Raw genomic sequence first — 13582 nt, forward strand, 5'->3', positions numbered from 1 at the left:
TCCTTCCTTCCTTCCTTCCTTCCTTCCTTCCTTCCCTCCTTCCTTCCTTCCTTTCTTCCTTCCTTCCTTCCTTCCCTTGCTCCCTCCCTGTCTCCCTCTTGGATTTTCTGAGACAGTCTCACTAGGTAGCGCAGGCTGGCCTTGCATTGGAGGTGACCCTCCTGCTTCAGCCTCCTGAGTGCTGGGATTACAGGTGCTCACCACCTCCCCCAGCAGGCAGCAACTTTCTGAGCTGAGAGGGAAACACAGGCCGCCTGTGATCAGAGCCAGCGTGCTTTTCCCTGCAGTCAGTGACCTCAGCTGGAAAGGCTCCCAGCTGTACCAGACAGTAAGCAGGAGATGCCGAGCGAGTGGCACTTGGGCACCACCGTCCGATCATTCTGACTCTAGCGCTGACCAGGTGACTTCAGGACCAGGAAAAAACTTCCTTATGTGTAAGTGTGACAGGGTAGGAAAACAGAGGTGTCCCAGAGTCCCAAAGCTCCAAAGGATGACACAGACCCTGGGTGTCCCCAGGACCCACAGGGCTGCCAGGCAGGACCTCGGGTGAGGAGAGGGAGTGAGTCTCAGGGAGCACGTGGGTGCTGGGACACCCCTCCCCGCCAGAGAGGGAAGGGCCTTCTCAGGCCGTGTGTGGGGGCAGAGAAAGGGACTCACCCAGGGGGACTTTGAAAGCAGAAGCCACAGAGTCTGCTATAATTTGTTCACCCGTACTTATAAAAGAAAAGCTGGAACCTGGAGCCATAGTGTTCACCTGTAATCCCAGCACTCTGGAGGCCAGGGCAGGAAGACGGGAAGTCCATGCCCAGCCTGGGTGACTTAGCGAGAGCTGTCTCAAAATAAACATAAATCAGGGTTGAAGGGGCTGAGTTCAATTCCCAGTACTGGGGGCAGGGCAGAGTTGACCTCACGCAAGGCTGGGAGTGAATTCTTAGAAGAGAGAAAGTGGTTGTGGTGCCGCGGGGAAGGTGCTCCAAGCTTTGAAGAGGGCCACGGTAATAGGAGCCGGCAGCTGGTGGCCGCAGCCTCTGCTTGTGTAGGGACAGCAGCCTGTCACCTGCTGTCAGGTCAAAGGGACACCGCGTTCCCTCAGAGCAGAGGGGTCGGTGGGAGCTGGAGGGGAGGCTCAGGCAGCCTGCTCTCTGCCTCCTGTCCCCGCCTCTGCCGGCGCCCTCCGACCTTGTGCCAGCGTCTTCGGGCCCCTGTGCTATTTCTCACTCTCCTTTCACTTCTGCGTCCCTCATCCTGCTACTTTCATAACTTTGGACGAAATGCATTTAGCGTGGGTGTGCTTAGTGTTTGAATTTCGTAGCGAATTCTCTCTTTTTTTTCTTTTTCTTCCTTTCCTCCCTGTCAGATCTCTTCTTTGTTTGTCTGTTTTTGTTTTTGTTTTTTTCTCGTACCAGGAATCAAACTCACAACCTTACACTTGCCAGGCAGGTGCTGTGCCACTGAGCTAAATCCCCAGCCCCTCAGATCTCTTGCTAACTGGTACTTGTTGACTTTTTTGTCCATGAAAGTTTGGAATTATAAGTCTTTTAAATACTGTAAACAAAAGATAAGAAAAGCACCTGTATTTCATTTAGATCCGTTATGCAATGCTTTAAACACTGATGACATTAAAATCTGGCCAGGTGTAGTGGTGCACACCTATGATTCCAGTACTCGGGAGGCTGAGGCAGGAGAATCACAGTGAATTGGAGGCCACTCTAGGCTACAAAGTGAGTTCAAGGTCAGCCTGAACTGCATAGTAAAACTCTGTCTCAGAAAAAAAAAGATGCTAAAATCTCAGAATTTAAATGGTGGTTGCCCATCGTTTATAATGAAGTGTGATTTTTATTATTTTCCTTGTTTGAATACTTCACAGAATTACTGTATGATAGAGCTAGAGAAAGGATTTAATTTATGTCTCAGCAAAATACTTTTCTTCCCCCGCAAGACACCCTCATGGCTATTTTTCTCTGCTCCTGCCCAGATTAGGAAGAAGCAGCAGGAAGTGGTGGGCTTTTTGGAAGCCAACAAAATCGACTTTAAGGAACTCGACATAGCCGGAGATGAAGACAACCGGCGGTGGATGAGAGAGAATGTTCCTGGAGAGAAGAAGCCGCAGAATGGGATCCCTCTACCTCCCCAGATCTTCAATGAAGAGCAGTACTGCGGGGTGAGTGTGTGGTCAGGTGGAAAACCCATCTCTGTGTCTATGTAAATCAGAGATTGTTGAAAGCAGGTCAGTGTTGACACCGTGTGTGATATTGGTCCCCTCTGCCCACTCACGATGTATTTCTACCATCCAGTAGCTGGATGATGGACGGGTCCATGGTCAGTAATACATACTTAAGATATAGAAAGTGGTGGAAACAGTAACACAACGATGTAGAAGTTGTTCAGCTTGGGTGTTTTAGGCTTTTTGCCTTCTGTTGGAGAGGCAAGTCTCTTGTTCAAGCGAATCACATACTCAGAAAAGACTTCCGCTCAGCTCTGTCTCAGGCACACTCCAGCATCCACATAGATCCATCTACAGAAGTGCAGATACTCTGGATCCGAGATGAAGCAGTGTGAATTAATCCAATGACTAAAAATTGTTCTGGGACATTTTGATTTTAACAGCAATTTTGTTTTATACATTCAATAGTTCATTAGAGCACAAGATCACCATTTCCTCAGAGTTTACAGATTATATTTAGTAAATCAGGTTGTTCAAAAGAAACACTTAGGGGGCTATCTTGGTTACTTTTCTCTTATTGCTGAGACAAAATACCCAACACCCAAATTAAGGAAGGAAAGGTTTATTTAGCTCAGTTTGTGGAGGCTTCAGTCCATAATCAGCTGGCTCCAAGGCAGGGTGGCACACAGCAGAGGGCAATCGTTTATGGCAGCGGAAAAAAGCAAAAGCAACAAGAGTAAAAGGGGAGCAGCAGAGAGAGCAAGCAGAGAGAGCAAGCAGAGAGAGCAAGGCTCTTTCCCTCCCTTACACTGTATGCAGGAACCTGCCCCAGGGCAGGTATAGCACTCACACCCAGAATCCCAGCATTGGGCCAGAGGGTCAATCATAAACTCTAGAAGGCCGCTCCAGGACTCCATGAGGCTTTGAGGGGACATCCAGACACAAACAATAACAGGCGCTGAGGGGGAGCTCTGTGGTGGAGCATTTACCTAGCATGGTCGAGGCCTTGGGTTTAAGTCCCAGCACCACTGGGGGAAAAAAAAAAACCAGCAAGTCAAAGGACTTTAAAATGAGGACTGGAAGTTATCTTCAGGGTCATTTCTGTCGGGGGATGAGGTCTCGGTCACTGAGACAGGCAGTTTGATGCGTGCCACTGCTGAGTGCCAGGACTGGCTGTGGGACTCTAACCCCCAACCCCAGTTGCCTTCTTGCTGCACGGACCTGCTCATTCTTTGGCATAGGTTTTCTCTTCATCTAAAGCACCTGAAGAAGGAACTCAGCCATCTAAATACACAGGGCCCCATCCTATGAACCCCTGCAGTCCCCCGCATACCCATGTCCACCCAGAACTTCAGAAAGGGACCTCATTGGGAAGTAAGATATTTTCAGATGTAATCTGCTAAAGACCACACGGGCCACATGGGCTTAGGGTGAGTCCTGGTCCAGCGACAGGTGCTTTTCATCTAAAGCCCCCGTCATCAAGCACGTGAGGGCCAAGCCCCGCCCCTGTCGGTTTTCGTAAGTAGAGTGCTTTTGGAATACATCTGCCGGAACTATTTAACCATTGCCTGCAGCTCATTTCACAGCACGGCAGAGTCGAGTAGTTGAAATCGAGAGCATACGGCCCACGAAGGCAAAAACACTGGTTCCCTCTGGAGGCTCGGAGGGAGAGTCTGTTTCCAGCCATCCTTGTCGCTCCGGGGATTGCAAGAGCATCACTCCAGACCCCGCCCCGCCTCCACATGGGTTTCCCCGGTCCTTCCTAAGTGCAACAGTCCCTGGAACAGGACTCACCCTCCGCCAGTGTGGCCCGTGTGGCCTTTAGCAGATTACATCTGAAAGTATCTTACTTCCCAATAAGTCCCCTTCTGAAGTTCTGGGTGGACGTGGGTTTGCTGGGGACTGCGTGGGTTTATAGGATGGGGCCATATGACTTCAGATGGCAGGGTTCTCTGCTTCAGATGCTTAGCTAGTTGGGTGGGCACTGGACTGTTTTCAAGCAACCTTTCCGTGATCAGCACGTATTTAGGGGAACATGCGGTCCAGTTCCACTGCCTTGTGGGTTTAACCTGGCCCGTCCTTCCCACCGCCCACGCCTTTCCTGCCTATGCTGCCCCCTCCCGCTACTTCCTCACCTACATTTCTAACAACTGTGCCTCCTCTTAGATAAGGAAAGGGCTAATAGTATTTTGGGGGGGGGGAGGGCTTGGGGGTGGTGATGGTAGTGAGGAATTTTGGCTTTATTTTTTCTGAAATAATTCCTGTGCATTGAAAAACTAATACATTCACACATCAGAAACTTAACATGGTTTAGAAGGGTCTGAGCCCATTTCTGACCCTGTCACCCTAAGCCAGGCTGGCCGTGCCGGCTGCCATCTGGACCGGTGCTCAGGGCCCTTGCTCAGGGAGGCTCTGAACCTGGTTTAATACTCTGCCTTTCACTATTCTGCACCAGTCATCCTTACATATGACTGCAGGTAAGGTGCAGGAGTCTCCTTTATAAGGCAGGTCTTTCTATGGGGCATGAATGTATAATACATTCCTAGTAGATGTGTGGAATTAAAGTACAGATCTATGCATTGCACATTTGGTAGAGACTTACTGACCAGTGGCCTTCTACTGTGGCTGCACCAACCTACATTTCCATCACCTGAGTTTAGGGGTGGCCACTTCCCGGTGACATTGATAACCCTGTGCATAGCAAACATTTGGGCCTTTGCCACCTGCTAAATGAAAAATGGATTCTCACTGCCGTAAGTGGATTTCTTTCTTTATGGATATCTTTTCAAGTTATGTTTATATGGCACTAGTGTTTGTTTTTTTTTTCTATGACTTGCCTATACATATTCTTTATAATTTTTCTATAGTGCTGTAGACAATGTATATTGGTTGTAAGAGTCTTTACATATCAAAAAAGTAGTCCTTTGACTACCATAGATGTTGTAGATATTTTCCCAACCTTTCTTAGGTGCCTTTTGATTTTTTAAAGAAATATTTTGTGGTAATGTAGAACTTTTGAGTTTTTTTGTGGAGACAAATATATTTTTTTCTCTTCATGGTTCCTGGACTCTGAATCTTGTTTAGAAAAGCTTCCTCCATCAAAATATTATCAAAAGAATCATTTCATGTTTTCTTCTAATACATTTCCAATGAAGATAGTATTTCACATCTAGTACTTTTGCTTCTTTGAACCATCCTTTCAACTTAGGCTAGAAAAAAATAAATATAAATCTAGGCCAGTCACAGCAGAGAATATATTGAGGCACATGGCTTTCCATTTGTATTAAACTTAGGGGAAAGGTGCTGCAGTTATTTTCTGCTATAAAAATAAAACATGATAGACATCTTTTATCCCATGTTTAGCATTTTCTTTTCATTTTGATTGTGGAGGAGAGAGAAAATTTCCCCCAAATACTGACTTTTATTTTGTGTGCTTTCCTATTATAAATATGGATCCAAGAAGCTTATACCCTATTTTATGTTTAACTGTTTTAAGACTTTTTCAGTTCTATCTTCAGATAGGTATTAGTAGCTCTGATAGTTTGGACCTAGAATGTCTACCGAAGGCCTGTAGATTAAAGGCTTGGCCCCCAGTTTGACCCCCAGCTTGGTGTAGTGGGAGATGGTGGGACCTTTAAGAGGCAAGGTCTAGTGGGAGGACTTTGTGTCACTGGGGGCGTGACCTCAAAGGGTACAGTGGAAAGTCCCTGACTCCTTTTGCTTGCTTCCTGGCCATGAAGTGTGTCGCTGCGCTGTGCCAACTTTTCTTGCCATGATGTGTTGCCTTGTCACAAGCCCAAGATAATGACACCAATCAATCATGGACTAGAGGAAACCCCTAAAACTGTGAGCTAACATAAACCTTTTCTTTCATAAGTTTATTGTCTCAGGTATTTTGTTGTAGTGATAGAGAGCTAACACAGTGTTTTATCTTTTGAGAAGCTTTGATAAATTTGCTTTTCTGCAGTCTGTGGATGCTTTTAACAAAAGTACATTAATGAAGCAGACAGCTTTTTTTCTATAGAGTAGATAAAAATGCTCACTGGTATTATAGGCTCACATTGTAAGAGACACAACAGTTCTGAAGGGCATGTCAGGGTTAAAGTGGCTCAGGCGTGGAGAGTGAGTCGAGGTGTCCTTTCACATGCTCAGAACATAGACTGCAGGAAAAACTACTATGTAAATCTTCTTACTTGCTCCTGAGGCTCCCAGTCCACCATGGCCTCCTGATGATGGCGGCCTGGGAAGGAAGTGTCAGGGACGCGCAGGGCCCACTTCTCGGCACCAGGGCAGTGGGGATTGGATGTCGGGTTTGATCTTGAGTATCAGCACGTGTCTGCCAGCTCAAGCTCCTGGTGCCTTGTGCGGGACAGATGAAGACATTATCCTGAGAGCACGGCAGACAGCTGGAGACAGAGAAAGGGGACACCAGAGGGAAGCCTTGCTGGGAGTGGCAGGCCTGTCTGTCGATGACAGGTCGGAATCTGTGCATCTTAGTCCAGGTGAGGGCTGGGTGCTCTCCCAGGCCTGAGCGTAAACAGGAATGACTCATTCTGCAGAGAGGCGAGGAGCTCTGGGTGCACAGGGAAGTCAGGGAGACAGAAAGCTGACTCACTTAGGGTGAGGAGAGGGCTTCTCAGGATCTTTCTGTCGCTGAACAAAACTATTTTCCCTGTTTTTGTTTGTTTTTTGAGATGGGGTCTTGCTATGTAGTCCAGGCTGGCCTTAAACTCGTGGTGCTCCTTCTGCCTCAGCCTCCCAAGAGCTGGGATTGCAGGGATGCACCACCATCCCTGACTTGTTTGGTTTTTGAGATAGGGTCTCACTATGTAGTCCAAGCCAGCCTTGCACTCTCCATCCTCCTGCCTCAGCCTCCTGAGTGCTAGGATTGCAGGCCTGCACCACCATACCTGGCTTCTAGTTTACATTCTTAAAATCTATTTTGCAATATGCCAGGAGGAATGATACAGTGAGCAACCATATATATAAACATTGTCTGATACAGAAACGTGATGTTACCAGAACTTTAGAAGCCCACTGCTTGCCTCTCTGTGACCAAATTCCCGTCTGTGCCAGACATAGCCACCGAGCGAATTCTGTGCTGTTCTCTTTCTTCTACTGCCCATGCGTGTACCCAACGCATACATTGACTTGTTTTGCATATTTTTGAATTTTATGGAAGTGGGCTCTTACCCTCTGTATCCTTTGACTTGCTTCTTTTGCCCATGTATTTTAAAGCTACGCTGACGTTAACTGGCTTTGTTTATAGTTTACTCCTGCTCTCTGCTCTTCCAGGGCCAGCTGTGGCTGTCCGGGTTTTGGCTGTCATTTCCAGGTTGTGCTTGATGGGGCTCCTGGGACACGCAAGAGTGTTGGGGTGTTTAGTTTAGAAGGGGATGCAAGTATTTTCTTAACCGCTTCTGCCAGCAGCATGCATGCTCAGAGTGGGCGTTTTCAGCAGCGTTTAGCATTGTCCAGCTTTGACGTTTTCGGGATCCTGGTGGCTGTGGAGTGGTAGGTCACTGCGCGCCTGTGGCTCTTCTTCTGGCTCTGTGTGTGTTCTCTCCGTGACGTCCAAAGCTTCCGTGTGCAGTGCAGAATCTGCGCATCTTGTGTCGGTTATACGTGTTATAGATATCGTCTCTCTGTTCATGGTGTCTCTATACCTTTTTCCCCCTCTTTTCTCATCTGAAACCAAAAATGTATTTTCTTATACCGTCACCTGAAATTTTAATAACTTTGGTTTCATACTTACTTTAAGGATGCGATAAATAAAATTGACTTTTTTTTGGCAAATGGCATGAGATGATATATAATTTTAATTAAAATATGGATAACCAATTGCTGTATTTATATATAATATATATATTTGTGTGTGTGTGAATGTTGCTGGGAATTGAACCCAGGACTTGTACATGTGAGACAAGCGCTTTACCACTGAGCTATACCCCAGCCCTCTTGGCCACGTTTATTAAATAGTCTACCTTCTCTTTTTTTTTTTTTTTCCAGTATTGGGAATCGAACTCATGACCTTGCACTTGCCGGGCAGACGCTGTGCCGCTGATCTAAATCCTCAGCCCCTGCCCTCTCTTTAGTATCTGTACTCCCAGGTCGCTCATTACCACTGGTGTAGTGTTTGTAGGTCTGTTTCTGGACATCATGTCTGTCTCTAATCATGCTGCACCCCTAGACCGAAGTCATGGTCACAACTGTACTTATTTATTTATTTATCTTTACATATAGGCAAGCAATGATATTTATTTAGATACCTCAATTTTTTTTGGGGGGGTACTGGGAGTCGAACTTAGGACCTCACTCTTGCCAGGCAGGCACTTGTGCCACTGAGCTATATCCCTGGCCTTATCTAAATATTTACTTAGATATTTATTTATCTTTAAGATTTATTGACACCCCCCCCCCCCAGTTTTTGCTTTTTTAAAGTTAAATTTAAGGTCATACGTCTCTCAAGTTTGATGTATTACATAGAGATTGTGTATAACATGAGTATGAAGAGATACAAATTAGTCCATGCCCCAAAAACGTGCGAGGGTACAGAATCATCTTCACAAATATATAACATTCATGTGGAGAGAAAGGGGACAGTCTGGTTTTCCTGGGACACTTTCCAAAGTGATTCAAGGCAGGAATCACACACCCCGCCATGAACGCTCGCACTCTAGGCTTTGTGCCCATCGGAGGCCAGGCTTCGTGACTCTGATGAAGCTAAATCTATGGAATGGGATTCTGTTTCTCAGGTGAAAAAGCACAGGCCGATAAACACTGTGCAAATAATTTCTCCACAATATGGAGGATACAAACATCTGCACTTTATTTTAAAAAGCAGACACAAAAGCGTGGTGTAAATCCAAAAGATTTAAATGCTTCAAAAAAAGAATGCTTCCATTTTGGATAATTCCATTAAGAACCTATATACGTTTGTTCCTAGGAGCTAACATATCACTTGTCTCTGTGAAGGAAAATGAACTCTCAAAATTAACATGGGTTTAAGTATTTCAAATCTTACCATAATGTAAAAACCCAGAGAGACCCATCATATCCAGTAGCTTTAAAAGATAAGCTAAAAGACTATTTGCTGTAATCAACTTTACCAATGTTGTCCAGGCCTGTTTAATATATACACAGGGAAAATACATCCATTCTATAATTTCTTATAAAATAACAACTAAGGAGTCCATGCTGGAGATGTAGAAGGGGAAAGAGAATTCAAAAGTTCTTCTCTTTGGTCACTTGCAATTCAGAATAATCAAAAAGCAACCACTTCCTGTCATACTCCTTTAAACTTTGCTCTATACCGGCAATTTTGTTCTCAAATCCGCTCATGTAGATGCCTGTTCGGTCCCTGGATTCCTTGTTCCTATCCGCTTTGCAGGTCCCATTAGCACTGTTAGTCTCAGCACCTCTACTTTGAGCAAGTGCTGTACTGGCAGGCATATCAGGCTTAGATGCTTTGTTGTAGAGCTCATAATCTGCTTTGCTCTTTTGTCTTCCAAGATGTCCAATAGTTTCTATATTTATTTTGTTCAAAACTTTACTTGGCTGTGTATTTCCACCAACTCTCATTGACACTTCTTCATCATCATCATTTTCAACTGCATCCCTTGCTTCCTCCTCATTCAGTGGCTCTGGCTTACTGACGTCACACTTCTGGTCAACCACTAAATTCTCCTTATCTAGTTCTAAGCTGTTGAGGTCGGTGACTTTAACACAAGCAGTGTAAATCCACTGCTAGCTGTAATGCCACTGTGCATTACAATTGCAAATATTCCATAGCCGTCATTAGCTGGAGCACGTCCTGTTGGAGCTGGGACAGCCACCTGCTCTCCCGTGAGTCTTCTGCAGCATTGTAGGGGTCACAGCATGGCCCTGATGACGGAGAAGGGCAGTACTAAAAGGCCCTGGGGGAAGGTCTTTTGCATTTTAATTATACAAACCCAAATTCTTCTCTGCTTTGAAAATCCCAGTACTGGAGGTGGACCTGGGGCCTGGGTGGGGTGGAGATTCCAGTCTGTCCCAGGTCTCAGCTCCTGTGTAGTTTTTCCCCCTTTGCAAGACAAGCCTGACTCTACGTCCCCTGTGATTGGAGTCCTCCGCTGTCCCAGGGTTCCTGGAAGGGTTGGGGACATGTCTGTCTGATGACAGTACAGATGTCCTGCCCTCTGTGGTCTCAGCTGGGACTAAGCCAGGTCCAGATCTATAGGGCCAAACTACTAGTCATCTAATTAAAGACATAACACTTTTGGCAAAGCCATTGACTGTGAATATTTGTATTTTATCAGCAATTCCTGAGCATAAGCAGTTTGTGTGTGTGTGTATGTGTGTTCTCATGATGCTGTACAGCACAAGGAAAGTATATAAAAATAAAGTTTATGTTAGATTTCTTAACTTTTGGGTTTAGTTATCTCTGACAAACTGAGCTAGCCTTCTGTGTTAGCTCCCAATTTAATGACCGATAGGTAAAAAGAATCAGTTCAGGTAAACGTGCTGCCCACTGGGGTGCAATGCATCTAAACTTTCCTTTCTTTTGCTTCCAGGATTTTGACTCTTTCTTCTCTGCCAAAGAAGAGAACATCATCTATTCATTCCTTGGTCTGGCTCCCCCTCCAGGCTCAAAGGTAAGTTGAACATCCCATCCCGGGCTCCATGCAGGGTGTAATAAATGAAGACCAAACAACACTGCTTAATACCCGACAGTCTTTACGTTAGCATGATTTTTTGGACATGTGTGGAACACGTCATGAATGTCCGTGTCGTCCTTCTACTGGAACCATGTGTGTCTTCACTGTGTCATTTCTGTTTTAGTGACATGACTTCAATATATTCTACTCTAAGAATTCTTATGTGTATAGATAATGCCCGGTTTTTAACTAAAAAACTTCAAGATTATGCTTTGCCTATTTTTGCTGTTTGTTCTTCTTGGTTTAGTAAAGTTTACAATACTCAAATATAAGGGCTGTGGTCGGAGCTCAGTGGTACAGCATTTGTTTGCTTAGTGTGTGTGTGAGGCCTTGGGTTCCATCTCCGTGTAAGAGCTGTCCCAAGGCCTATGATGTTGAACTGAGGGGCCAGGGGACCAAGGGCAAGTGGGCGGCTCTTGGGCCATGACAGGACTCTGGAGTCTTTCTTATGTACAGTGGAGATACTGTAAGGGCTTTAGGAAGAGGACTCTAATAATCTCACTGCTTTCTTTAAAAAGGAAATGGCTACATGGGACAAATGGATTCTGAGTGTGCAAACTATTATTGTACTGCAGAGGAGACTCATGCAGCTTGGATGGGGTGGTGGGGAGGCCAGCAGAGGATTGGATGATTGTAGGGCCCATTTTGGTGGAAGAATTGCTAAGGCTTGCTGGTGAATCGAATGTGGGTGAAGGGATAGCGAGAATAATGAGTTCTAGCCACTGTGGGCAGTGGTTTGCCCTGGTGGCAGATGGAATTTACAGAGGGATGTTACACTGGAGTGACACCTTGGAGTGAAGAGGTGAGGTAAACCGTGATATGCCGTCTGCATCTCAGCAGATTTCTGTTGGAGATGTGTGTGTGGATGGAGCCAAAGTCGGGGAAATGGATGAAACTCAGCCATGAGAGAGGATCGGGTCAAAGACACCAGGTGGGGCTGTGGCGGGCTTCAGACTTGTAGCTGGGTGGAGGAAGAGGAGGAGCCAGCTGAGGCAGGGCCCAGCAGTGTGTGGTGGTGAGGAAGCCCCAGGAGCATCTTTCTCCACAGAGGGGGTGAGCTCAGTGGTGCCTGTAGCCATCACAACTTTTGTTAAATACACATAGGTACATCATAGCTGACTACATGTACAATTTTTACTTATTAATGTCTTAAGTCTGTTTAAGCTATTACGGTCTCATAATGGTCCTAAAAATAGCTTATCTACTGCTCTATCAAGTTAGCATTGCCATAATTTTCTTTACTGTGCTTATAATTTGATTGTTTACCGTTTTTAAAAATGATAACTCTGCAGTGATTATTGCAAAAAAAATAATGCTCTTTCTTTGAAATATTTCCTTAGGACAAATTGCCAGTAACTCTTTTAGTGAGACCAAGGTAGCCAATATATTTATGGATTTGGAAGGTGCCACAGATTGCTGTGGGCACCAGCTTCACTCTGCTTTCTAGACATGAGTGTCTTTAAGCTCCTGGATGTTTGGGGCACTCCATTCTATTTCAAAAAATTGCTTCTGTTTTAAATGTGTTTTTGTAACTCAGTGCATATTTTCTGAGAGCTTATTTGGAGGTTCTAGCAGGAAGCACAGTTACTTGTATACCCTTGACGGAGGAAATAGTTCTTCTCTGTCGGTGGTGGTCGTCCTCTCTGACAGAGCACACAGCTTCGGGAGGGACACACATGCGGCGGTGAGGGAGGAAGGGGATACCTGCCTAGCCGGCCAGATCAGCTGCATCAACCCCGGTGGTCAGTGGGGTGGCAGACCTTGCAACCAGATCATCCTCACATCCATCAATGCATATTTTTTGTTTGATATTCTTTAATCGACAAGTAAAAATAATGAACATTAATTGTGTGCCCTGTGATGTTTGGAAGTATGAATACATTGTGGAATTGCTAAGTTAAACTCATCGACATATGCATTACTTCACTTTTGTGTGTGTGTGTGTGTGTGTTGAGAACACTTAAAGTCTCTTCCCCTAGTGATTGTCCACACACAGTACACTGTTATTCACTGTGTCATCATACTTCACAACAGACATCTTGAACTTATTCCTGTTTAAGAGACAATGTGTTTTTATTCTGTCCCAGAATTCAGCACCAAATCAAATGGTGAAAAAGGCAGGGAAGAGAAGGCATGTCTAACATGGAATATTTGAGCAATGCCTCCTGTTTCTATAATAATCCTTGCAAGACTTTGACCTTTCCAATATTACCCATATATTCATCTGATAAAATTAATTTCTTCTTTGTTTGTACTGGGCCCACCGGACCTTTTTAACCTTGGAAAGTCATGCCCCTCAGTTCTGGAAAAGTGTTGGGAGTCTCTCTGGGGTTCACTTTCTTCAGTTTCCATTTTATTTTCTTTTGGAGTTATTTGAATGTTTGGTTCTTCTAGACTAGTTTTTCAGCTTTCTTATCTTTTGTCCCTATTTCTTATACATTCATCTTTCTACTTTCCGGAATAGTTCCTCATTCCTGTTTTCCTCCTTTCCTGGAGGCCGTGGATCTAGCCCATCTCTAGCTTTACATCTATCTCTCTGTCTCCACAGACAAGATCTCATACTGTTTTGTACTTTTTAAAATGCATGATTGTTATGAGATGTTATAGAATTTTCTTTTTTTAAACATTTTGGGGAGAGGACACTAACTGGTTGTGGGGTCCCAAAGCAATGGGAAGCTGGAGAGAAAAAGCTACAAAGAATGGCTTTCACCCCAGATAGCTC

The 13582-nt window shown here is 45.1% G+C and overlaps 1 protein-coding gene across 3 annotated transcripts in view; it reads left to right on the plus strand.

The window, feature by feature from the left end:
• Sh3bgr (SH3 domain binding glutamate-rich protein) overlaps positions 1 to 13582 on the plus strand; it is a 39966-nt gene that overhangs the window by 3895 nt on the left and 22489 nt on the right. For all 3 annotated transcript variants that reach the window (XM_005375772.2, XM_005375771.2, XM_005375770.2), the window contains exons 2-3: positions 1976 to 2161; positions 10717 to 10797. In XM_005375772.2, coding sequence (XP_005375829.1) covers positions 1976 to 2161; positions 10717 to 10797 — 267 coding nt within the window. The remainder of the gene's footprint in view (positions 1 to 1975; positions 2162 to 10716; positions 10798 to 13582) is intronic.

This window comes from Chinchilla lanigera, unplaced genomic scaffold (genome assembly GCF_000276665.1).
Source record: "Chinchilla lanigera isolate Chin_1 unplaced genomic scaffold, ChiLan1.0 scaffold00006, whole genome shotgun sequence".
Lineage (NCBI taxonomy): Eukaryota > Metazoa > Chordata > Mammalia > Rodentia > Chinchillidae > Chinchilla > Chinchilla lanigera.